Source organism: Motacilla alba, chromosome 3, assembly GCF_015832195.1.
Source record: "Motacilla alba alba isolate MOTALB_02 chromosome 3, Motacilla_alba_V1.0_pri, whole genome shotgun sequence".
Classification (NCBI taxonomy): domain Eukaryota; kingdom Metazoa; phylum Chordata; class Aves; order Passeriformes; family Motacillidae; genus Motacilla; species Motacilla alba.
This window is the reverse complement of record NC_052018.1, coordinates 34450672-34478117: the sequence shown is the minus strand read 5'-3', so window position 1 is coordinate 34478117 and position 27446 is coordinate 34450672. Positions and strand designations below refer to the sequence as shown.

Genomic DNA, 27446 nt, shown 5'->3' with positions numbered 1-27446 from the left:
TATTTTTAAAATGAAATAATTTAAAACATAAAATAGTTTTAAAAAATCCTATTAAGATGTATGCTATAGAGTTATGTGAAGTATATTTTTTTTGTATATTCAGGATATCACCTCTTTGTTACTCAGTGTTAAATTTACGTTGAAATCAGTATGTTTTCAAGTAAATACCCTACTGTAGCTTTTGTGTAATTTTCCACGTGTATACACAAGCTCATGTATGTACAAGTATTCCTCTGTGTCTCTTTTTGCTCATTATGGGTTTAGAAAAGAAATCCATTCTCCCCATGTTCTGGGGCAGCCAGCTCCAGGTGGCCCTGCTTGCTTGAGCAGGGAGCTGCACTAAATGCCCTCCCAGCCTCAGCCATCCTGTGCTGCTGGGACTCTGTATCCTTTTCCAAATATGCCACATGGTTGGTGTTTTACACAGGCTACATTTCTTCTTGCCTACCACTTCTCCCCTCTTTTCACTGCCTGCTGCAGAGCAGGGCAGTGTGCACGTGCAGCTTTGAGAAGCCCATTCATGGCAAGAAGAAGGAGCTCCCATCTCTTAAAAGGGGCCTTTTCAACTACCCACAGCTGTAGCATTTGCCTCACTAGCAACTGAGATCTCACCTTTTCCGTAGGATCTTTGCTCTTCTTTTTTCCCTGTAAGTGTAGGAGATGGGAATGGATTTTTTTCCCTGGCACAATATGAAGTGCTATTTGGATGGCTGGCAGTATTAACATGTGATTTCTATTATGCTGTGTATTGAGAAATATGAATTTTACTTTTACCATTTCCTAATCTTTTAGTCTAGAATGAATATCTCAGGGTTTTGGATGTGCTGCAGAAAGTTCTCCCCTCTTATTGTTTGCTAGCTTTTTAAAATGAGATAGGTAAAATTACATAAAGGAAATACTAACTTGATTACAAGTTTTACTTTTGGAAACTTTGAATAACGGACAAAGGCTTCAGTGCAATAAGCCCTTTCTCACTAATTTAAATTAAATTACATCCAATATAAATTAAGTTCTTATTCCTTACATTTTGGGGCTTTTCCCCCCATTTATTTTGTTCAGTTATATCTGCTGAAAAGGTAGTCTGTGCTCCCAAGCATTATAGTGTGTCAACCCCAAAAGGCTGTGGATTTCCTTTAACATATTCATGCTCAGTTGTGCAGTTTACTGTAATAAGGCTAAAGAATCTTGCACAGAAAATGAAGACTTGGAATAGAATAGTGTACCTTGATATTTCACATCTATTGTGTTTATACAAGACATGACTTACCTGCCTAGAAAACTGTAATGAAATGTTTGCTGTTGCAGGAGTTGACACTGTTTTAGGAAAATATCCTTTGTTAAATTTGCTTTGATTAATCTTCTAGAAATCTGTGGAGAATAGAATGGGCTTTCAAAATCTTATCCTTAAACAATGTCTATCTTATCCTGCACAAAAGGGATTTTGGCCTGTGCTCTCGCCAAGCCGATTCTCCCCTTCCTACAGCGATGACAGTCAGAAAAGCGACAAAATTCTGTTTGTGCCTCCTGATGTCCACAAAAAGTGGTTTTGCATCTGCCTTGGCAGGTGAATGTGAATTGCATTTTGATTAATTTCAAAAACTCGAGCCAGTATTCAGGGTGAAATGTAAGGTCATGGCGTTAGTCAGAGCAGTTCCGGTTAAACAGATCTGCTATTCAGGCTGCCGGTGCCCCCCTTCAGTGGGAAGGAATAAGGGAAGCTGCTGACGAGGAGTGATGACAGCCACTGCCAGCAGCAGTGATAGTGGGTTCAGTAATCTAATAAACTGGGTTATTATTCCTTTCAGAGTCAAAAGGCTGAATAAAATTGGTGTGGAATGCTTCTAAACACTCTTTTTAGAGCAATTCTTTGCAAATCGTGATTTGAGAGAAATGTCATATTAAAGCTTTTATCTATTGCTATTATAAACTTTGTTCTGAATCACCCTCATGATGAACAGACAGGTAACAGTAGCTCACATCCTATGCAAATATTCAATGCAAAATGTATTGATATTCAGTGCAGGATTTTATTTATATTTCATATATCCTCTATTTTTCCTTAAAGCAGAAGATCATGTAGTGACAAAGTTTGTAAAAATATCCCGACTGGTAATAGTTAATGACAGTCCATTTTCCTGGCTAACAAGCTTAGCAACAGTACATCAGCCATGAAGATAAGTGGTATCCCAGCATTCCCATTCGTTATAAATCTCTGGTGTTTCATTTTGACTCTGTCACCACAAAGCTGCTTGAAGAGCAGCTTTCATGGCTCTCTGAAAACTCCTCTGATGGGGGCAGGGTGCTGTAGTGACCACAACTTCAAGGAAAACAGGGATCTTACAGTGCTCCAGCTCAGCTTTCCTTTTCAGGAGACCAGATTGATAGTCCTAGGAATAAGCTGTGTTATGTAGGCTCCCTCCTCCTCCTCCCCTGCAAGCACAGCTGTGTAAAACAAAATAGGAGAAAGAATTTGGCATCGACCGAGACCATGGGATTTTTTTTCTTGCTGGTTATGAGGATTGTTTGGTAGAGTACCAAGGGAAACTGAGAGCACACTCTGACTTCTCTTTTTTGCCGTTTTTGGTCTTTGCCAGCTTGGCACTTGCCAGAGGAAGACTTAATTTCATCTGGGAAAGAAACAAGCTAGTTCTTGGAGACTGTGGGGTGGAAGTGTCTCAGCCTGGTGGTTATTGTTCCCAAAGCCATGCCTCAGAGGAACCATTTTTAAGATTTTTTATTTAGAAATCACGGACAGAACAAGTAATAAAAATGACTAAAGAAGTAAAAAATGCCAAATTTGTATGGTCTAATCATTAAGTGGGCTGAGAACAAGGTGTCCTGTATTTCTGATGATTGAAATTTAAAGTCATAATCAAAAGCACGTAACAAACATAATTCTGAAGACACATGTTTTTTAACTCTTTAAGTGGATTTACTTCAAAAAGTGACTTTCTAACTTTAAAATGTGTTCTTAAATTTTATTAAGCATTACCTTTCATTTTTGAAAAAGTAACCATTCTTGAAACTACCTACAAACCACAGATTCAAACCCAGCCTTCAACACACAAATGATGTCATTGAATAAAACGTTTACTCAGTACCAGTCTTGTTTTAGGTCCTGTACTTTTAGCTACATCTATTTGAAAATCAATGGGCTGTGTGCCTGAGTATAAATGCCTGTTTTGAGCATCTTATAGAGTTTAATTACTGCTATCTCAGCTTTAAAATTCACCTTGTTTCTGAGAAAATAGACATGTGAATAGCAAATTTAGAGGAGCTGCATGTTGAGGGCAACGGTCCAATACGCAGATTCTGAGCCAAGTGCTTTTGTTGGGCTGGTCATACCCATTTCACACTTTTTATGAAGGAAAAATCAGTAGCAAGGTGAATTCTCCCCTCAAATGTGTGGCTTGTAGGCAATTGCAGATGGGGCAGTGGTGATGAGGAACAGACTTGCAGGAACTGGCAGATCTACTTCTTGCAAGTTCTTGCAGGCTTCTCAAAATAATTCATGGCCTCATCTTTGATTTCCTTGAGTCAGTCATTGACAGCTGCTGCTCAGAGAAGGAAGAATTTGATTCTTATTTCTGGAACTGGACATTGCAGGGCCTGTGTTCATCTCCCTGTGGTCCAGCTCTCTCTGAATCCGATAGACATTATAAATCTTGAAAGACTGTTGAAACATATGTTTTGACTTTCAGTACCTAATTGTTAGTGTCTGGACAGCTTTTTCAATCCTAGAGAAATCAGTGCTGTCTCTAATTGGTTCTTCAGAATCTCCTCTAAAAACACAACTTTGCTGGAGGTATTATCTACCTTGTTACTACATTCTTGTCCACGGGATGTCTTTATGGGATCCAAGTTCCTTGCAGGAATAGAGTTTGATTTTTTTTTTTTTTTAATGGGCTCACCTTATGCTTTAGTGATGATAATAATTTGTGAAAAATACAAGCTTGTTGCATAAAGTCACAAACACATGAAAGAAAGTCTTCCCCTTCCAGAAGGCTTTGTTGGGGAGAAGGAGTCACCTTCAGTCTTTGGGTCAGAAGAGCCAGATACGAGGTCCTAGTGACTCAACACAACTTTCCTGAGCACGACAGAGGCTGACAGCTTGATTCAGCAGTGCTGACAATTCACCTGCAGTCCAGTGTATCAATTTGGGTGCAGCAGTTCGAGTTAAAAAACCTTAACTTTCTGAAGCAGTGGGAGAATTGGTATTGTTTCTGATAAGAAAAGCTGATTGGAACACCATCAGTCTTCAGATGTAATAAGTTACTTTTTGCAAAATAACAGGCTTTCCAGTGGTAGATAAGAGGCTGAAAAGAAGTAGAAGAAGAAGAAAAGAAACGTTTATATTTGACATTTTCAACTTAGAGTACAGTTAAGCACTGGAATAGCTTGCTGAGGAGATATAAGAGTATTTGAAAGAAGACCTTAAGGACAAGTCAGACAAAGATGCGTCAGCAATCACAGAGGTTAGATTTACTCTGCCACTGTGAACAAGTTTGAGTTAGATGCCTGCTGGAATTCTTTTTTTGCTCTAGTTTTTATTAATAGCTTTTTCTCACAATGAGGACTGAAATTTCTCCATTCAAAGACAGACAGGTATCTTTTTTTCTGGGGTTCTGATTTGGAAAAGAAAGACCTCCCCAGTCTAAATCATAAAACTAGCTGTTAGCCTTTTTCCCTGTGTTGCATAACTCAAAGATAGATTTAAAAGGTACCTCCAAATGTTTTAGAAGATACTAAACTGAAACTGCTGCCACAGTAGGCTGAAGTCTTAAATAAGCTGGCCTTATTCTTTCAGCTGGTTTAGCTTCTCTGTAAATGTTCAGTTTGATATTCTACTCTGACAACCTCCCCATGAGAAATGAAGTTTTATTTTAGCCTTGTATTTTACTGTACTTGAAGTATATTTATTTGAAGAATGAAACCAGTAACTTAATTTTCAGTATCTGGTTTTCTTCAAAATATTTCTCTCTGGACTCTCACACCCTTTGTTCTAAAAAAGGTCATAACTAAAATATTTTTCAAGAGTTTGAATAGCCAGCCATTATACCCATCCATTGAATCTATCTATTTTATTTAATGTTACTCTGATGATATTCTCACTTACATTTAACTTTTGTAGGAATGCAGTAGAGCAAACTCTCAACTCCGCTCAACTATTTGTTACTACCCTCAGTACTTGTATCTTTTAGCCAAAAGATGCTGTGGTATTACTTAAAATGTAAAGTTTTTAAATTTTTTCAAGAATAACCTGATATTTTCTCATTTTTTAATTTTTTTTTTTTTCAGGAACTGCATCTGTTGCTGTTGCAGGTCTTCTTGCAGCTCTACGTATCACCAAGAACAAATTGTCAGATCACACAGTGTTGTTCCAGGGAGCTGGAGAGGTAGGTATTTTTATACATTGGGGAAATTGTACTATGATGAGTTTATTAATATTTACTTGAGCTACATGTGTCCAATAAACAAGACGATTAAATGAATAGAATACTTACTAACACCTGCTGAAAGTTGTTTTTTAGTTCAAATGTAAATTTACAGAAAAAGCTCTGATCATCTGGTGAAGCCTCGTATTTTTCATAAGACACTTTTTGGAGATCTGCTCTCTTTTTAGAACTTCAAGTTTTAGCTCTTCTGCTGTAAATTATTGGACTGCTCTTGATATAACCAAGCAAAACATTTTTTGAAAGATGAGGAAACACAGCAGAGAAAGTAAATATAACATATTTACCCGAGTCAGCATTACTTAGTAGGAAGTGCCCCTTTGATTTTTTTTGCAATGATTATAGTTTTTCAGTATTCTGCATATTAAGGTCATCCATTTCTGAAGATCTTTATGCACACTGTTTTTTAATACTAATTTTTGAGTATTAATTTCTAAGCTGCTGACACACAAGTGCAGGCTGTACTTATCTACAGTGTGGCTTGTCATCTCTTGTATGAAGCCTACAGCCCCATGCTGGCTTCTATAATTTCATTAAATATTTGGTGCTATGTCTGCAGTTTTCAAAATGGCTTGTATCCATACCTGCCTTGTCATCACCCTACTGCATCAAGACTGTCCATCTTTCTGGAGTTCCTTCCCCTGGTTTTCTTCCATGTTCAACAAGCAGATGAATTAATGGTCTAGTGTTTATTTTTTTGTCAATAGTTTTAGGGTGGCTGTTGCTGCCAAGAGGTAATGGTAGCTATCACCCTTGCTGCAGGAGCTGATTTTTAATAAAATGAATCATTTCTTAACAAAAAAAGGAAAATCTCACTTGGTTCTCAGTGAAAATCAGTGATAAAGAACAGCAAACAACAAACCCCAAAAAATACATGTACGAGTCTGTAATCAGAAATATTGGGAAGTTTGTTGGCTTGTTTTGTTGCCTGGTTTTCAATCTGTACCTGTATGGCATTTAATCTGTTGGATGAAATATTATAAAATCCAGTAAGAATGAAAAACGTTTCAGCAAAAGATTGATACGTGAGTTTTTCTTTCCCCTGCTTTGACTGGGAGCACAGCCAAGTGTAGAGTTACAAAACACATAAATAGTAGGTAAAAGGAGGCTTACCTTTCTGATGGACATCTTAGAAAAAGATAAGAGCAAAAGCTCTTGTGTTTTACTTTCTGGCATGCAGACTGTTATTTCCTTTAGTTTAAATTACAAAAATTTCAAAGAAGAAAAAATATTTCATGTATTCTGAGATGAATATCATGGACTGATAGAATGGTTTGGATTGGAAGGGACCTTAAAGATCACCTAGTTCGACCCCTGCTGTCATGGGCAGGGAACCTTCCACTAGACTAGGTTGCTGAGAGCCCCATCCAACCTGGCACACTTCCAGGGCTGGAACTATCCTTATGTGGAATAAATGTTAGTTCTAGCATTTTCTAGTTTCCAGCCTCAACATTTATTGTGCTCTCTACACTCTAAGTGCCATCTGAAGATTTATCTATACTACGATTTATCTATATGATTTAAGATTTGTCTTTGCTCTTCTTCTGCATTATGGTTTCTAATTGCCAAATGGTAACCACAGTTCATTAGGTTTATTTTATGAAAAAAATAATGATTCCATATTATTGTTTATTAAAATTAGAAAACTTATCTAAAATAGTAGGTAAATGAAACTTGTGAGCAGGGGATTTCTTTCTTTCTTGTTTTGTACTCTACTTTTCTTCTTTTTCCTTCAGGCTGCATTGGGGATAGCAAACCTCATTCTTATGGCTATGGAAAAAGAAGGACTATCCAAAGATGCAGCTACCAAAAGAATTTGGTTGGTTGACTCGAAGGGATTAGTCGTAAAGGTAATAAAATTTTATCATAACTTTAAATATCACAATACTTACTTGCATTCTGTAGATAAAGACAAGAACAAAGTTGCTTCTTTGTGAAAGCAACTTGCAAAAATATCTCTCTTGGGATAGTGAGTTGTTTTTCTTTTCTAAAGTTTATTAAATTAATCACAGACTGCCATGTTACTTGGCGGGTGGGATGATTATGCTTGGAGTTCCTGTTCTGTTTCTATTAGGGATGAGCACATAATGAAGAAAAATTTTCAGCGGTTCATTAAAAAACGTGTAAGAAAAGAAGCGTTCGGCTTCGGGGTTTAATATTTCCCATCCAAATTTGACTATTATTTGTTAGCATAGTCTTGGACAAAGATGTATAGGCACATTACTAAGATAGCAGGCAAGTCATCCTTCTGCAAGAACTGAGATGCGTTGCAACAAAAAGCTTCTCTGCCCAGTGATACAGCTCATGTTGCAGATGTTGTGGTCTGCAGTGCTATCAACACTGGTCAGAATTTGAAGCTGCTGAGAGACTTCATCAGTCACCCTTACCTCATTCCTTCCATGTGCCAAAATAAAGAAACATATGAATTCCATGTGCCAGAGTAAAGAAACTGATGTGTTTTAAAAGGTGGTTATGTATTTAATAGTTTGTGAACTACTTAAAGGAAACAGATGAGAGGCCAGTTGCCTTTGCTTTTTCGTCTTGCAAGTTGGTTTGAAGTATTTGTGGTCATCCATGTTGGTACCACACTTCACAGTGTTCTTTGGCTGTCTGACATTAAAGATCTTTTGTGGTTCACACAACTGTGCATCAGGAGGATGCATTCTCCAGGCAGTGTCTGCTGGCTTATTGAACAGCATCACAGCACCTTTCACTCAGACTGTTAAAGGGAAAATAGTACAATCATAGACATCTAGATGGGCAAATATCATCAAGGTCATCTTGGTCATCTCTTGCCAGAAGGCACAAAAGTAGCCTGATCAGGTACAGAAGAATGCAGGTAACTAGGACACCGATTTCTTTTTCCTCTGGTGCGTTTTTTGTTTGTATTTAATGCGTACTTTTAATCCTTTTGGTTTTCATCTAATAATTTTGAAGTGATTTTATGTCCAGACATAAATGACTGAAGGCCTATGTATTGTCTGTGGCTGCAGAAACCTTGAGGTTGCCTAAGAGTTATCGGGTTGCACCATTTCTTTTACCAGAGAACCTGGGCATATAAAATTATACTGTTGAACTAAAATCACCTCCTGGTGATTAAGGAAACTAACTAACCGGCAGAAGTGTAGAAACTTCACAGCCCTGAAGCAGTAAAAGAGGTCTCTGCTGTATGTCCATCCAGCCAAGGTGGTTAACCAGCCTTTCTCCTTGCTCCTTGGTTTCTTCTCCCAGTGTCTTTGCACCTCTCACTGCTAATTTGCCAGTCAGCTGAGAATCTGGGCTGTTGCTTTTGGTAAGCAGAACTCATTCCTTTCATAGGTTCTAAATTTTTAGTGACTTGGTGACTGCATTCTTTCCTCACCACCTTCGAGCTTCTGCACTCTCAAGCAGTGCCAAAACCAATCAGTGTCTCACACAGCCTCGATGTTCCTTTCCTCTGCTTATTCTTCTTGGTGGAGCTTTAATTTGGGTTTTGTCCAAAAGGCCGTCCACTGAATTTCATGTCCTGCCTGGAGTGTATTTGTGAACTGTTTGTGATCGCCAGACATAACAGCTGTCTGAGGTAGATTAGGGCTGAATTTGTGGCCAGATGTTGATGCAAGCAGCAGGAACCGACGGTGCATATTTCAGGTCATTGCTTGTGTTCCTGGAAGACCTGGCAGCACCAGTTTTCCCATCTGGCTGTCCTGAGGGGCTGGAGAATGGGTGAGTGCTTGCTGCTGTGTTGTGTTTGAGGGGCATCTGTCAGTGCAAGGCCTGGGCTGACATAAGGAAACATGTCCTTCGTCTAAGGCTCTGCAAGTCCTCTCTTGGTTTTCTTCTGCAGCAAAATATTCCCCCACTGAAAAGTTAAAAAAAAAAATGGGCAAACTACCCTCCCTCCAAAGAGAGAAAATGCACTGTAAGCCTCAAGAGGCTTGAGATTTAACTGCTGGGAAGTTATATATAAAGTGAGTAAATAATTAAACTATTCATGGTTCCTCTTTCTGGCCTGATAAAGAATGCTGTGATTTAGGTCCACTTAGGAAATTATTTTGGCTTTCGCTGATTGCAGAAAAATGCTGCAAGGCTTGAAGAGCTTTGCGAACTCGTAGAAATGAGATAAGAGAAATAAAATGAGGAAGATTTATGAGAACAAAATCAGAACTCTCTTATAACAAACCCTTTCATTATTGCAAAGGTAAGAATTACCAAAACCAGAGCCTAGATCACCAGTTAATCTAATTTTGCATAAACTACACTGACACTTATTTCTTACTACTAAGGACATGTATCGATGGAAACCTGATAATAAGAGTCCCTTAAAATTTGCCTCACCCAAACCTGCTTGATCAAAAGAATTCTATGTAGGGAAGAAGCAGAGAGACCTTTTCAGTACTAGAAATATTCTGATCAGTTGCTTTAGCAGTATGAGAAATAACATAATTGCTGAAGACTCAGCAGTTACTTTGTCCAACTAAACTAATTTTTACATCATTTATATTCTATGCTGGCCTTTGATCATTAACTTTGCAATGTGTTATTATAGATTTAAATATTGTTTCTCCTTTCATCTACTTTCTGTAGAATTTCAACCAGTTCTAAGAAAAATAACCTGGGAACTGTTGTTGACCTGGCTGCAGTTTCTACCTTTTTCTTCTTCCCCCACCCTCAAAAGCTGCCACGAAGTCACTTATCAGGCTTTTGTTGCTGAATTTTTCCTTTGTGGCTTTTTAATTTTAGTTCAAGTGCAGCTGTGTTTTCATTCTCCTGTTAATTTTATTTTCCCCCCATGGGAACCATCTGTTTTCATTAAACCAAGCCTGATGACCAACTTTTCTGCTATGTTGTGGTAAAAGAGCTGGTGATAGAGCTGTGTTTGTTATACTGTCCATAGCTGTGTTCAGTAATTCCTTCTAGAGGATTTACAGTGTTGTAGATACCAGTTTGGGGTTTTTGTTTGGTCTTTTAAAGTTTGTTCAGAATGCTTTCACCTTTTGAAACCTTTTTTCAAAGGTGGGTGAGGAAGTTTTGCACATTATATACTTAAAACTGTGTGACTTTTTGAAACTTACTGTCTTAAGTATCCCAGTGCATTCAAATGGAAATTTTAGTGCTTAATTAAGAGACACTTTAAAGTTGGTTTTGCACTCTTGTGTACTTGAAGATTATACATAATCAGTTGGGACTCATCTTTAGATCTGAATTTCTAAATTATCACACAATCACAGTCTGTCTGATGAATATATATTTACCTATATATACACATTGCTGGCTAATGTCTCCCACATTCCATTCCCCTATTCTCAGTGTTCCATATTTTTTCTTTCTGTTAATCCCACAGATTACATAAATGTGTGATGTATGGTGAACACATTCTGGATCTTCTCTAAAGCTGCCATAGTGTCATGTTTAGCTGTATTAGTAGCCAAGTCTTAGTCCATGACAGTAAAATCTTTTGTGTCAACTGGTTAAGGAGAGGCAGAATATGAGAATGTTGGGATATTCGTAAGGTTCACCATTGTCTGAGTATTTTAGTAATGTGCTGCAAAGGCTTTTATTGCTTTTTGTTTTGTTTTGTTTTCTAAGGCAATACCAAGGGTAGGGTGATAGGCAAGAGGGTTCTTGGAACTTCCTAGAAATATAATACAGTTAATAAGGCATTTTTAATATTTAAATGGACTTAGTAGAAACTTCCCCCCATCCTCTGCCAAGGATGGCTGTGCTGAGGATGGACAGGGAATGTTCCTGGGCTGGCTAACATGCTTCTCTTGCAGTGAAGTTTTCCTATAATTTGCAAGGCAGCATTACATTTTTGTTCACCTCATGATCTCTAGTGCACAAAAGTTGTTCCTTTGCAGGGGGATGAATGTCATCCTTAATTTTAAAGAGTAAGTCACCATGGAGAAATGTTTCTTTGGACAGTTTTACACTCTATTCTTTCTAGTTCAGCACAGTAATACTTGTGTCTAGTCAAGTGATTTGTATTCTAAATATCCATTAGATGTGTGATCTTAAACCCTCTATGACAAGCACAAGAATATTCACTAAGGTTTGATGGCTGAAGGCCTTCAGAATATTGATCTTCTAGTATCAGAGGAAGACTGAAATAGACCCCAAAAAATTAACAATTTCTGTGATCCTGATTAACTATAATGGAGGTAGCCAGGTAAACCTGTAGATAATGACATAAAAGGATTTCATTTTTCATCCTCTTTCTCCCATTTCATTATCCCTGGCAATTTTATTTGCAAAAGAGTCTCACAACCAATTAGCTGGCATTGGATATGACCCTGAATAGAGTTCATAGTTTGGTCAAAAGTGAGTACATACATGGTTCAGTCTTTGCTTAGAGAATGATGGAAGAGAAAGGGGGACATTTGGAATGATACCAGAATTTCAGTGCCAGACTCATATAACAAGGGAAAGAATTTTCAGAGCTCATAATGAAATATCATAATATCGAACTGAATCCCATCCAGACTGTCTGTTACTGATTTTTAAAAAAATTTTATCAATAATCATTCTTTTAAAAAGTTTCAATTTCATACTAGATGAATTTGATAATGTTTTTAACTTTATTTACCACCGTCTGCAAGTTCTGCTAGCTTTTAATTATTTCTAGCTTTCTTTTTAACAACAGTCAATTATTCTGACACTTCTATTCTTGATAAGTTCTTTTATGGCTGACTGCAACTGGCTGGGACTCTTTGAGCCAAAAAAATGATTTACATTTTATCAAAGATGCAATGCCTTGAGTATCTCCAAGGTGCCACAATCACTCAAAGCAGTTTCTGCCTTATTTTACTCATGTACCATCCCAGCAAAGCTTCATCAGTTTGCTTCATCAGTTTTTCTGATGCCTGGGGAATTAATCTGTGCACTTAAATCTTGCATTTGTCATGTTCTATATCAAGTAGAAGTTTTGCAAAAAAGGAAACATTAATTTCTCTCCGAATGCTCATGGCATTACTCATGCTCAGTGAGTAATGTATGAAAACAAGTGAGGACAAGGCAAAAGGGTGATTGGTGGGGTGTTTCTCTAGAAGAGACACCACCTAAACCCGTTGCCTTTGTTAGCATCTAACTCTTTGACTCTGTGTGCGTTAGATGTACTGATGAGATGGGGACCTAATTTGAGCAGTTTTTTATTTCTTTTGCTCATGCTTTGTTGCTGAAAATAATTTTTGATTTGCTCCATTTTCTGCTGTTGTGTGGATTTGTGATTTGCTCTTGTTCTTAGATCTTATCTTCTTGAAATAGTTGTCTCTATAAATTTTGTTCTGCCTATTAACCTGTTAACCATGTGTGCTTACTTATATGGAAAGAGTACTTTATAAATTTTATAGGACTAAAACAGCCCTACTTTTCTAACAATAAGTTTTAAAGTTAATGCCAGAATTGTATTTCTTACCATAATTGTACGTTTCACTGCCAACTATTATGACATTGTTTCCTCAAAATCTTGTGTCTTTTTCACACAATTGGCATGTTCATTAATTGTGTGCCCAAGTTGCCTGGTTTAGTTTTAATGTATTTTCTGCACCTTTAGGTGTCAGAGGATGGGCCTGATCAGGAGGCACTGCCACTTTATAGAATCTCAGTATGGGGTTTTGGGAGGGCTTACATGTCTCTGATTTTTGGTTCCTAAATGAGGTGGCACAGGGTGCCTATTACGTGCAGGCCCTTGGACTTCAGTCAACCCCTGCCCAGTGAGTCCATATCCATACCTCCACCCTTTTTATTTTGCATTTTGTGACTTCTTGTACCTGATGCTGTCCTGGAGTTGTGGCTGTGGGCAGCCTGGCCTGTCTCTCCCAGCCCGCTCTCTGTGCCCCTCCCGTGCCATCCCTTTCATGATTCTGAGGCCTCCCCATGGAGGTCTCTCTGTAGTTCCTGCCTAGAGTTCTCAACAGCCTTTAGACCAGGGATTTACTTGTGATAAAACAGATAAAAAAGCCACAGAGGGACCATCTCCCAAAAGAGAAATGCTTCACTACCTTCTCCTATGACTCTTAACCACGTTGCTTTTTTTCACAATTGCTTTTTTGTTTGTTTGTATTTAAACTCTGCAGTAGGGAATTCACAGGAAAAATGCAAGGAAGACCAAAACATTTAAAACATTTGCAGTTGGAAATACTCAAGTTACTAATGGACTGCTTTGCTCCCTGGTCTACAGTTCTCACGTCTTTTGTGGTTCTCATGTCTTCAGTATTTAAGAACCTCAAATTATTTTATTAATTTATCTGTGTACTGATCTCTGAGCTCTTGTTTAAATAAGCCACAGTTGACACAGGGAAACGGAGGCAAGTGTTTATATAAATAGATTTGTGCCGCCCTGGCTGTGAGACGGGACGAGAGCCAGCACTGCCTCCAGTGTGGGACGGCACAATCGTCAGCGTGCTCTGCCTCCTTCGCAGCTGCCTCCCAGCTGATGGGAAGAGCAGCTCTTGGAGAGCCTCCAGCCCTGCCTCTCTCGTGTCTCTGGCACAGAGCTCTTCAGCCCTGGTTCCTGCAGCAGCCCCGGCAGAACCAGCTCTGACAGGCCATGGCATTAGGCTGCTCATTGGTGGTATTTGTAAGATTGCCTCCCGTTTTCTAATTTCCCATATAGATGTCTGCTGTGCAGTCTGGTCTCCTGTTTTTACAGCTGTTTTCTATGAAAATTCTCAGGGTTTTATTGATGGGTCATTTTTGTTTGTTATCTGAGCCTCAATTTGGCTATAATGTGATGATAAGAGTAACTTTCTGTGAAAACTGTGATGTACATTTGTTGGAACCTGATCCCTGTTGATCAGACCCTTAAACTAAAAACTTCAGAGCCCTCGCTGAAACTGCTCCCTATGAACTGCTTTCATTTCAAATCCAAAATACAAACAATTTTTTCATAGAACTATTCACTACTGAGTCCTGTTACTTCCTTTTGCTCCTTGAATTGAAAGGTCCTGGTGTTCATGTGACTGTGTTTTGTAATAATAAAATATAATACCGATGACTCTGACCCATTAAGGAGTAGAGACGTTTTAGGATTGCCAACATCTTTCATACATAATGTCACAATCAGAGAATGCTGCCATTGTTTCTTTATCTCTGTACTTCATCTGCTGATTTAACACAGTCCACCTTTGTAATTCATTTGCTAATAAAGAATTTAGTTCATATTACTTTCCATCTCAGATACCACAGCGACTTCTAATATATCTGGTTTCAGGCTGCTTTGTTCTCTTTTGTTCAAATCCAAAATAACCCAAAGGTTTCTTGGTACAGAATGATACTCTGATAGAAGCAATACTTTTCCACTAAAAAGTAATTTCTGGCATTTTTATTTTGAGTCTTTGGAATTAAGAATTATTAATCTTTGTGGGTGTTATGAATATTCTCAACCTTCTGTATTCTAGTGAAAGTATATTGTGTAGTTTATTCAGGCAGTCTGATTATCCATTAAAGATGATGTGATTTTCTTTGTGGTACATTACTTTTTAATAGTTTTTTTGGTTGACTGTTTTTATTTTCTGGTTTGTTTTTTTTTTCCAATTCAAGCAAACTTATTAAAATGCCCCCAGAAAATTACTTATTCTATAAAGGATAATAAAAACATGTAAGATTATATAGTATTTTAAATTATAAGGAAATAATCTTAGTGCTTTTTTATTTCTTTCTTGGGATGATGAATATATTTGGGAAGTGAAAGCAAGAAGAATATATAGCCTCTTTTTCTCACTTTGCCTTCCTCTTTTTATTGAAAGAGTTTGTGAGTTTGTGTCCTCCCCTCTAAATAGATGCACAGGTATCACATTAAATCTCTTGGTTCATCTGTGGATTTCAGTGTGAAAGACTTTCTTTTTGGATTTAAGTAGTGTCCCTTGATGCAGGAGTGAGACATATATCTTTATGTACATCTACATATGCTATACATAATAGAAAACACAATACACCTTAAAGCAGCTGATGCCTGGCCTGGAGGAGTCTTTGTACAGCTACTCGATCAACAGTGCAATAACATCCTTTGGTAGCAGCTCCTGGAAAAAAATCTGTCCAAAAATCTCTCCCCTGTGTGCTGAGCATTGAGGTGCTTCAGTGAAACAATGAGACTCTACAGAGGTTTGGTGTACTGCAAAGGTCTTAAACTGCTGGTTTTTCTGAGCCCTTTTCATTGACTGAATAAATTGTTAATGATGCTGAAAGAGCAAGGCAGTGGACTTAGAAGACATATCTGACTGTGACTGAAGATGATGTTTCTACTTAAAAGACTCAGAGCTTCATACACAGAACCTCAGAGCTCATTCAAACTCTTCAAAGTATTGTGCATTTTACATTTTTTCTTTTTCCTATTAGGAGAAGAAAGGAAATACCAATAAGCTCTGTGCCATGTTAGTATTTTAGGATTATGGAGATGCAGGCAGACCAGAGCAATTTCTGATTTATGCTGCTTTGGGTTTATCCTTTACTACTCATTTCCCAGCAGCCACAATACAAAAGCTTGCTAAGCCAGGGCTGGAAATGGACATGTCAGAAGACGTGCTCTGTGCTTCTGGAAGATGTTTTAGTCAGAGCAGCTCAGCACTGACAGGTCCAGCCACTTCACACCACTCCAGTGTCAGGAAGGAGACAAGACAGCAAACCACACAAATCCAGAATTGAGACATCTGCATTTTGGCTCCATCCTCTTCTTTCTGCTGGCTGACAAAAACTCTATGATTTCTTATTCCAGCTATAGGCATTCAGGGATGAATGTCTAGAAGCTTGTATTAAATGGACTGGCAACCCCTTATTTTAAGGAAGACACACAAAACTGAATTGTTTATTCCTTCTTGCTTGCCCTGTTGGCAGGGCACAGAGGAAAGCTAGTCATGCTCTTGCTGCTGCCTTTCTACTTGGTGAAGAGCAGAACTTAAGAATTTATCAGTTTGTGGAGGAAAAAATACTGTCTAAAGGACTGGCCTCTAAACTATTGAAGTTTTGTAATCAAATCAACTGGCTGGTGTTGAAATCTTGGATGTAGAGCTTAGGGAGGTGTTATGTAGCTCCTTTGGGATCACTGAATTAACAATGAAGACACATTTCTGACATCTCTCCTACGAGGAAAGGCTGAGAGAATTGGGATTGTTCAGCCTGGAGAACAGAAGGCCCCAGGAGACCTTCTATTGGCCTTCCATTACCTAAAGGGGCCTATAAGAAAGCTGGAGAGGGACTTTTTACAAGGGCAGGGACTGATACGATAAGGGATTTCATCTTTAAATTGAAAGAGGGTCAATTCATATTAGAAATTAGAAAGAAATTGTTTTGTAGTTAAGGTGGTGATGCACTGAAACAGGTTGCCCAGAGAAATTATGGATTCCTCATCCCTGGAAGTGTTCAAGGCTAGTTGGATAGGGGTTTGAGCAACCTGGACTAGCGGAAGGTGTCCGGGCCTACAGCAGGCTGGGTGGAAGGAGATGATCTTTAAGGTCTCTTCCAACCCAAACCATTCTATGATTCTAATTTATTTTAAAATATAAATACTAAAAAAACAAAAAACAACCCAACCATATAATTTCTTTTATAAGCATTTTCCAAGCAAAAATCTCTATGCACATAGCTATTGTTATTTTTGCTAAGCCACATAATTTAATATTTCATTCTTAGTTAATTGGCTAGAAAAATATTTACTTGGAGACATGATCTATGCTGACTAATGGGATCAAACTAATTCAGACCAAAGCTGAATAAATAAGTAGATTTTAAATTGTTTGGGTTTTTACTTGCTTTGGGGTTTTGTTTGAGTAATTTTTTTTAGAATGATAGAATATCATGTGTGAAATTAAGAGCAGATAGAAATTAGGGTAAGACAGAAGTGAATCTGACCTGAGCTGACCCATCTGTCTAGCACTAGTCTCTCTACCTAGCAGCCTGAAAAGCATTGCAGTGGATCACATCCTTACTGTTTGAGTACTCCTTTGTAGCCAATTAAATGAGAGATCACCGTCAATGTCAGGACTTTGAATCCCTGGTGTTTCATCAGTAAGTGTTTGAACACCTACTCAAAAGCCAGTCAAGTGTAAAACTGTATAAAAAAGAAAGTCTGCTTCATGAAGGATTTTGGTTGTTTGTTTTGACTGAAATTGAAAATGAAAGAATAGCAAGATTTTTATCCACTAAGATGTCAACCTGATCTCTTGGCTGATACTGTACTGCAGAAAAAAAATCAAAGGTCACCTTTCCTGAGTAGTCTGTCCAGATCTGCAGATCCTGGAGGGGCTCGGAACTACCAGCCTGCCACAGCCTGAAGAGTGAGCTGGTCACAGCCCTTGGAGGTGATGTCTTTTTCCTTGGTAGCCCAAGGCAGTCTCCTAGAGGTTGTGTTTTAAGGTCAGATGGAAAACTGGCCTCCTCAGCAGCAACATGATGAACCATTAAGGAACCATCTCAAGAAGCAGCCTGGGACTGGATGGTGGCCCAGGGCACTCACTCCTGGCTCCCCAGCAAACCTGCCACCAAACATTTCAATTCCAACCAATCAGCAGATTAGAATGAGAAGCGGCTTTTATTAAAGTGTTTTGAGTTAATCCTAGCAACAAGCTTTTGGTCTGGAAGTCATAAATGTTGGAGTTTCTTTTTCTTTGCTGACTAAAAAGAAAGCTTCATATTTTTCCCTTGAAAACGTTAAGGAAAATTCCTCCTTTAAATTGAGATTGGTCTAAAGTGTGTGCGCAGACTGTGGGGACATCTGCTGGGATGCTGGGAAATGGCAGGCTGCAAATGTATGTACCGTGCTGGGATGATGCAGGCATGAACATGCCAAAAATGATTAATACTGCAGCATTCCCTCAGGACTGACAATTCCACATGCTATCCACAAAGGAAATCAAGGGGCCCTATCTCGGTATTTTTTTGCTGATCACTCTAGGAGAACACTTAAGACCTGCATAAGCCTATCCAGACATAAAAATGTGTAGAAAAGGGAGATCTGTGGTAATCATGGGTGAACCAAAAGAAGCTGGCGTGCTGTGGGGCAGAGCAGCTTAGTCAGCCCTGACCACATGACAGCTTCCTGTGGCACCCTTGGGATGGAAGCACTTTTCCTTGCAGATGGAAATGAGAAACAGCTTCTTCTTCTGCCCACCAGCTCTGGCAGCAGCTGAGCCAGGACCAGCAGAGGAACTTCAGTGATGGGATTGGCATGGCCACAGGCTGCCACACTGCAGAATTGTGGTCTGAAATAAAGCATCAACTTTCTCAGTTTTGTTATAAAAACGAATCATAGCTTACGTCTGATGGTGTGTGCAGGCCTAAATCACACCAAAATTTTCAAATTCATAGACTTTGGTGGAATTATGGAATGAATTCTGTTCCAATATTTCCATGTAGCCTTAATAATCTTGCTAAGATTAAGGAAACTTTGATTTTACCAGTTGTAAAAGGTGTGGCTGGGGAAATGATACATACCTGTTCTGGCTGTTTGGTCAAAATTACATTCAGCATTCAATTTTCCTCACATACTTCCCTATATATCTGTTTAATCTGCATCTTTCTGTCTGAAATTGAAAGATGTTTGAAGGGCTGGAGCCTTCTTCTAGACTTGTGTTTGAAAAGTGCCTTTGCAGTGATATTTTCTGCAGGTCTGAGACTAAAACAAGGGGCGGAGGTGTGCTCATTGCTCATTTTAAACTTTTCTACTGAAATTTTCAGATGTCTGTGTATAGACAAAGCTCTGCATATTTAGACAGCTAACAGCATTTTCACAAAGTCTGGCCTGCTCTCACCCTGCACTCCACGTTACACTGAGTTGAAACCCACTTTGCAGCCCAAGTCAATGTCAATGATATTCTATTGCTCTTTCTCCTGCATCTGTCATACTCTGTTTGGAAACCTTGTCGGCTGTCAGTGGGTGGAAATTGCCAGTAGAGATCAGGGCTGTGAAAAGTTTTTTCACAGCTGAGTCAAGTTTGCTAATGCAGAAACGGTGCACCAGACATCTGGTTAGAATTATTTTTATATTCCATCCTTAATAATGAATTACTTAAATATGAAAAATGTGAAGAAAAATGTACGCTCCACTATAGTCTAAATACTCACACCATATAGTCTCCATACTTGCAGGCAAGAGCAAAGCTGAAAAAGCTAGGAGAAACTGTTTTTATTTTGCTAAGCTACAAATCTCGTATAATTGCTCAAGTAGATGTTAATACTGTGGTGTTCTACAGCTATTTTCAATTTAAAGTACAATTATTGAATTTATTGACTGATTAGACAAATAGATTAGTCCTAAATTATCCTAAGCATATTAGCTGTACGCAGTGTAACTTTGTTTGATGTGATAGATGCAAAACTAGAAATAAAAATAGAATGTGTTAAATCAGATACATAAACAGGATATTAGGTTCTAATAAACTTCAATTTATTTTTCTTGTTCCGTACTCAGGGCCGTGCCTCATTAACACATGAGAAACAGCGTTTTGCCCACGAACATCATGAAATGAAAAATCTAGAAGATATTGTTAAAGATATAAAACCGTCCGTGCTAATAGGTAATTTCTTTGACTTTAAGGCAATGACCTTATTCTTTGTTGAAAAAAAACGGGGATGTGGCTTTGTCTGAAGAGAAGATCAAGTTCCTCTGAACAGAGTTTACCTTTGTGTGTTGTCAGAAAACACTGGGTGCATAATGGACTCTATTAAGCAATTGAACAAATAGTAACTATCAAGCATGTAACACTGCTTTCATTCTGAGCCATCCATTTTACAGGGGAAAGAATCTGACTGGGTTTAAACATCTGATGGAGGACCTTACCACCTTCCTAAATTACTTCTGGTGTAATACAAATAACCTCAAACTTAGAGTGAGAAAACTGAGCTAAGCTCATGTGAAGCTACGCAAATATGAGGGTGCTGTATCTGACTCTTCTTTTTGCTCACATTTAGGTCCTTAGCCAGCAGTCCTTTTTGCAGAACAAAATGCAGGTTTTACAAAGACCTTTTCTTTTGTAAAAGCTGAAGGATTGTGATCTCAATCATGGATTGCTCGGCTCTCTGTAGTTTGGTTATTGTATTTCAATGACAGTTTCAGGAGTGAACTGCAAATACTCTTGGTCTTTTTTTAAATAAGTAAGACTTGAAGATTAATCTATCTGGCTAGTAAAGTCATTTGTCAGGTGCTAGAAAACTGAAATGCCACAGTGATAATTGTCCTACATTTTAACAGCTACCTTTTTGACTATACCTACACCACATGGTCCTTGTTCAGTAAAATCCACTTTTACCAGTGACCATCAGTAAGGTAAATAAAGTTCTTCTTTTCCTGTGCTTCATGAAGATATGACTGGAAGAGGAGACCAGGTAGTCCAGAGAATTGACTTAGTGTACTACAAGGCTGAAAAAGCTAGAGGAACAGAAGAGTAGAATGAATGAATATTTATCCAGATAAAGGTGTGTGGATGCTTAGGGAAGTTTTGCTGCCATGAAATATGGGTTTTACTGTGGTAATTTTAATGTAAAAACTTACGTGACTCTCCCTCAAGGTCACTCTCTCTTATCAATTCTGTATAATGAAGTCTCTTCCATCAGAAACAGCAATAGAAACTAATATTGGGGATTTTTGGTTTGAGTGACTAGACATTCAGTATGTTCCCTGGAGTACCAGGAGTCATGGGGAAATACATTGATAGTCCTCCTCCCACCGTTTCACTTCGCTCTGTCTGAGGAAGTCTTTATACATATTTCATTGCCTGCAATGGTTCAAGGAAAAGCCTTAATTTAGATAGACCCAGTCTAAGAGACTGCAATTAAAAAAATAGCCATAAGCATTTTGTTTTACCTTAAATCTGAAGATAGTTGTCAATCTTACTGTTGGCTGTCCAGAAGCAGTTTTAGAAGACATTAAACATTGGCAGCTGAAGATTTAACCAGAAACTAAGGTGTATAACAGGCTCTTATACAGCTGTTCATCAAAGACAGAGTGGCTCAGCTGGTCTGTCAGAGCTTTTGCATCTAAGCATCCCTGTCCATTCATAGAAGGTCAATACAGAGAGCTCAGAGTTGCAAAAAATAGTAGTATGTGACAGATGATACCATGCTTCATGTGGAATCAGTCAGAAAATACTCATTAAAGAAATATTTGTCCTGAAGCACAACCTTAGAACCAGCTCTGGGCAATGAGGACCTCTTTCACCTCCCTCCAAGGACCTGGTGTTCTCCCTCCTCAAATCCCAAGCTGTCCTTTCAGACTGGGCACTGTCAGGATGCTCATTTGAACATCAGTGATGAGATGTTACAGTACTGACCTGAGAAAGGCTTAAGTTCCAGGCTCTCCTCCCCCAGCCTGGGTTTTAATCCATTTCCACTCCCCAGGTGAGGGAAAACAAGCTCTTTTCCCTGCTTTTGAAACTCAGATGCTGTGTGGAAAGCAGAATGGGGTGTAAGGCACTGGGGTCTCTGAGGACAAAGGAGGCTACCTTCTCTCCAAGCCAGGTGAGAGAGGCCTCCGGTAAAATAAAGTAGTTTTACTCCAAGTTCTGTTTATCTGTTTATTTTCACTGAAGGTGTGAATATCTTGAATTCCCAGCCCTTGTAGATTATTCAGAAATACAGATGTACTTGGCATTTCAAAAACATCACACACACCCCTCTTTGGTCATGAATTGTCTGAGGTCCAAGATCTAAGTTCTTCTGGCTGCAAGTCTGCAATGCAGCAGAGTGCAACCTAAGTTGGATGATTTCATCCTGCAAGAGTGGCATTCAGTTCCTATGAATAGCATTTATAAGTGTGGTCAATATAGGGAATAGAAAAGCATCTCTGGTGCAATGAAAAGGGATGTATTGAAAAAATTGTTGCTGTCGGGGAAGGCCTAGACTAAAAATTATTATTTGTCAGCTCAGCTCAGATGTAGAAGGCAGAGACTTTACTCATCAAGTCAGAAAAATCTGAAATCTGACACACTGGATTTGGGAGAAACTATCCAGTCTGTTTCACAGAGCTTTATAAATGGAGCTGCATCTATCTAGTCCATACTGGACCTAGCTGCAGGTTAAGTGATAACATTTTTATCTTACACAAAGGGCCTGAGAAAAGGGAAAGGAGAAATTCACCAGATCGTACAAGGGCAAATAGGTTCTGCCTTATGCTAGGGATAATAGTGAAGTTTCACTATTGCACAATCTTTTATACAAAACTTTATTTCAACAACATGTTAGGAAAAAGGTTGAACTCCATTTTAAAGAGGGAGAAAGAGAGAAAGGATCTCTATTCTTTTACAAGTGACATGCATGTCTTACTTTGAGCTAATTTAATTTGTCTACTTGTTATATGTGTGTTTTTCTTCTTTAGGAGTTGCTGCAATTGGTGGTGCTTTTACTGCGCAAATTCTTAAGGATATGGCTGCTCTAAACAAACATCCTATAATTTTTGCTCTCAGCAATCCCACCAGCAAAGCAGAATGCACTGCTGAGCAGTGCTACAAATACACAGAGGTAAGCAAAGATTAACATCTTTCCAGTATAAGTCATGAAAAGTCTGAAATTAAATTTTAAAAGGGAGGAGGACAGAGGGTAGAGCAGCAGGTACCAATCATGTCTCTGTACATAGATAAAATGAGTTAAATTAATGAAAAGATTTTTCAGATTTTATCAAGACAATTTCATTGAATTCACTGCGTGCTTGCACTCTCATAAAAACATTTAATAGCTTTTATTGGTGTAGGCACCACTCATAAGCTTTATTATAACCAAAGCATCAGTCACCATCAATCACTAAAGCATTATGAACTGTAGCATTTTGTGTAATATATACACACAGGGGCATGCTTTTCATTTGAGATTTCGTAAATACTCTTTAGGGTACAAATATATTTCAATACATGAAACGGAATCATCAAAATCATTCTGTATTAAGAACTGGGGTAATTGACTCTTCTTACAAAGTTTCCTGTTACATAAAAATTAAGAGAACTGTGCTTGCTTATTTATTATAGAAGTACTGACAAACACATTATCCTGTAATTCAGCCTAGAATTTAAAATGTATATGTACCTGACTCTATGTGTTTTATAGTGGGTGTATTTGGATTTCTTGTCAAATACAGGGCATTTTGGATGACAGTTTCTCAGTGTTTAGAAGACAAATTTAGCATGTCCATTCTCCACAGCACAGATGTAATTACAGCACAGTGCAGGAGCCAGGGAAGCAATCTACATGAAGGGTTGGTTGTAGTGGGTAACCACAACTGGTAAACAGAGCAAAAGACACTCTGAAGTATTTGATCTGTCACCAAAACATATAATAAGCAGGCCAGGATTATAGTGCATGACACCAAACAAAACAGAATATTCTTCTGAAGAGCTGAATAGCAACAGTGGCCTATTTTAAAATGCACTATAGTGCATTTCAGTTTCTAGTTCTCTAAAACAGACAGAGATATTTCTGATACAAAGTGCCTCTGAAGTATTTAACAGTGATATTTATCACTTTAGCAGTGCTAGCATAAATAAAGGCTGGCTTTTCTTCCCCACCTAAATTCACTGCCTAAATTTGAGGGTGCTCCCTCCCCAGAGAGCAGGAGCCAGGGGCTTTGGGCTGCTGGCACCAACCCTGTGCAGTGCCACGCCCACATGAACTGCAACCTAAACTCAGTTAGAGGCAGATCTCTTGTCCTCAGGACGAGTGTTACAGTGTAACTTGTACCCATATAGCTGAATTCCCTTTATTCCCCCAAGCAGGCTGGCTCTTCCCTACTGCCCCCCTGCACCAGTCTGGACATGATACCTGGTCCCTGTCAAACACAGTCCCAGCTGGCATTACCCAGAAACCTGCTGGGAAACATTCTAATGGTTTATCAGTACAGGCAGGTGCCTGAGTTGGTGCCTTCACCCTTCTCAGTATGTTACAGTGAGGGGACCCCCAAGGTCCTGGCAGAGGAGGTTCCACACTGACTTGTGCTGTTGCTCTGTGGGATGTCCCTGGGACAGAGCTTGCAGCTTGGTCATTCTGTTGAGCTGTGGAATGGGCTCAAGGGCCTGAAGTGGGGGATTAGGAAGAAAAAAGAGCTCTGCCTGCCCACAGCTGCTCAGAAATCACCCCATCCAAAAGCGTGACATTTGGATGCCTTAGTGTCATTTTTTGGGTGCTTTGCTATTGGGAAAAAAGTCCAGTAGCATCACCTGTTGCTACCGTAGTAGTATTGCTCACTTTGGGTTTACAACTCTGTACTTCCCATAGAGCTTCTTCTGGCAGTGAATAATGACTCCTGGCTTCAGTTTCCCTCCTTCTAAATGGTACAGGTTGGGTTTGACAGCCACAGAGAATCACCAGTGATCTCCTGGATCTGCATCCTGATTTTCTTGAGACATATTCAGGCAAACAGTTCTAACACCCTCTCAGAAGAGATGCTAAATAGATTCAACCCAGCTTCCACAGTGGTGGATATTTAAAAGGATGTGAGAAATATTTCAACAGCAATCTCTCAATTAATGTGCTTTCTTTTTTTTCTTACAATTTAGGGACGTGGAATTTTTGCCAGTGGAAGTCCTTTTGATCCTGTCACTCTTCCAAGTGGACAAACTCTCTATCCTGGACAGGGTAACAATTCCTATGTGTTCCCAGGAGTTGCCCTTGGTGTTATTTCATGTGGAATGAGACATATTGATGAGAATGTATTCCTCACGACTGCTGAGGTACTGTATTCAAAATTATTTAAATTCCTTAATTTAGTGACTTAGTATTAATGAGCAATTAAACAGGAAGACCTAAACTTTAAAACAGGAAAAAATACTGCTTTCTGGGTAAGGCCTTTATTTGCAAGGTGCATTGTTCTTTATAAATTGTATTTGGACAAGTCATTTTAAAAAGTTAACACTTGGCCTAGGGACACCTGACATAAACTATACCTTCTGTTGGGAAAGAAGAAGAAAGATTTCAGTACTATGTTACCACACATAAATGCACATATGTACAGTTTGCATGCACAGGCACATAGGTTTGATTTTAGACTGAAAGGAATTATTATTATTGATGTTAGTAGCTTTGGGGTGACTCATGTGAGTGTTTTGCTTAAAAAAAGTGCTTGAATTTGAACTATGGAACATTAAAAAAAGAGGGCAAAAAACTGCACCAATTAGCAGTTGAGTGAATGCATTATTCAGCTCCTGCAGCTTTTCTAAGGAATATTTAATTCCAGATTCTTGCTCCTTCTGTGCTCCTTATGGTTTAAAGGGAAGAAAGTGGTCCTTGGCTCTCACTCAAGGGCATCTGATAGGCAGTGTGATCCTGTGACAGGCAGTATGTCATACAAAGCTTTCTTAACGGGTGGGCTCTTGCATGTTGTCCTTGTTGGACTTTCAGAGGATTTTTAAGGTGCCTGATACGGCATCTTTAAAGAGGTTTGCGAACAGCCTGCCCTCTGTAAGAAAGACATTCACAATTTCCATCTTTATAATTAGTAAAAAGCCCAGCCTGTCTCCACTGGCTTTAACCATCACAGAAGGGCAATGATCCATCTCCTAAGCCTCTGGGTAATTATATCTTCCCTTTAAATCCTCCCCTGTAATTTCAGTTGGATATGCTGATCCTCGCTTCCTGGTCTAAACTGCTGCTGTGTTAGACTTGCCCTACTTCATTGTAGAAGTGGCTTCATTTTGGTTTGTGTTCCTATATAGTGAGAGCTGATGACAAAAGGTGGCACATGTGTGGATTGAACTGTGTTTCATGTGACAGTCTATGAAGTCAGGAAAAAAATCAGTTCTGAACAAAGAAATGTAAGTCAGGGAAATTAAATAGTGTCAGAAATTGTGAGAAAGCTTTTAAATTCTCAAAGGTAGACATCCTTTCCTGACTCTTTGGTGCAGGTTTTGCTATACAGTTGCCTTCCCCTAGTAAAATCTCTAGAAAAGTTTGACATATAAAAATGTGGGTTTTGTCTTGCATAGAAAGTTCTCTTGGTGGCAGGATCCTTGGGTAGCTGCTTCCCTTACTGCTCCCAGCTCAGGGCTTTCACATCTGGTCTCCTTACATGTGAGGGGCTGGGGGGCTTGGCTGAGCTGAGCTGTTGGGTGCCACAGGGGTGTCAGGGCTGTGAAGGCTGGCAGGGCTCTGTAGGCCCTTAGCTGAATAATCACAATGCAAAGCAAAACCAAAATGCTCTTTTTGGTTTATGTTCTTGGCTTTTATATTGGAAGGATAAAATCAGAATAGTTTCATGAGGGTTTTAGAATAGTGCTTAGTATTCCTCATTTGAAATTGAAGCATCCCAGATGCTGCAAAATTTAGAGAACTGAACCCATGCATTTTGGGTAGAGAGACCTTCATAGGTTGCCAAGGTAGCTTACCTGAAAAAAAAATTATAAAAATGAAGCAGACAAAGCTGCGTGCCTGCGCCGCCTGCTTCTTCCTTTGCCACGTCTCCAATTAAATCTGATTGAAGTCACAAATAAGTAGCTGTTGTAACTAGAACAGATATTGCTTTCAATGTTCTTTTCTTCCAGTCAAGTAAAATAGAGTGTAACTTTGACTTTGGATGATAAATCTAAGGTACTGTAAGCTCTAATACCTCTTAACTGTGGGCAGTTGCTCTGTGATGGCAAGGGATGTTGCCTATTCTTTTAAGTCCTACCCAACACAACAAAAGAGGCAGAGAATGATAAACTAATGGAATAGTCTTGCATGTGTGAACAGCAGTTTAGTTCAGAAATAATCCTACAAAATCTTTTCATTATGGAGAAAAAGTCCTCCAAAAACCAAGATGCCCCCACTTGCTTTATGCCATTTTGTCTTGGTTGCCTTTACTTTAGATTCTGCAATAAGGCTTTGCTAATTTTTCTATTAAAACTCGAAATAATGAATATTTAAAACATGAAAATAGCCATACTGGGTGGTACCTAGGATCCAAACAGCTTGATATCTTCCTGTGAAAGCAGTCACCAGCAGAAGCTGAGGAAAAGAGGATAAATAAGAGAAATACAGAGTGCTCCTTCTGCTGAAATGGCTTCTCAGATTCTGGCAACATTTACTGTAAGGCCTTCCTGTGCTGGATGTTTTATCCCTGTATGG

At 38.9% G+C, this 27446-nt stretch overlaps 1 protein-coding gene across 1 annotated transcript in view; it reads left to right on the top strand.

Moving 5' to 3' along the window:
* Positions 1 to 27446, top strand: part of ME1 (malic enzyme 1) — a 154805-nt gene that overhangs the window by 123116 nt on the left and 4243 nt on the right. The window contains exons 8-12 of the mRNA XM_038132126.1: positions 5299 to 5396; positions 7190 to 7303; positions 19834 to 19939; positions 22735 to 22877; positions 24902 to 25075. Coding sequence (XP_037988054.1) covers positions 5299 to 5396; positions 7190 to 7303; positions 19834 to 19939; positions 22735 to 22877; positions 24902 to 25075 — 635 coding nt within the window. The remainder of the gene's footprint in view (positions 1 to 5298; positions 5397 to 7189; positions 7304 to 19833; positions 19940 to 22734; positions 22878 to 24901; positions 25076 to 27446) is intronic.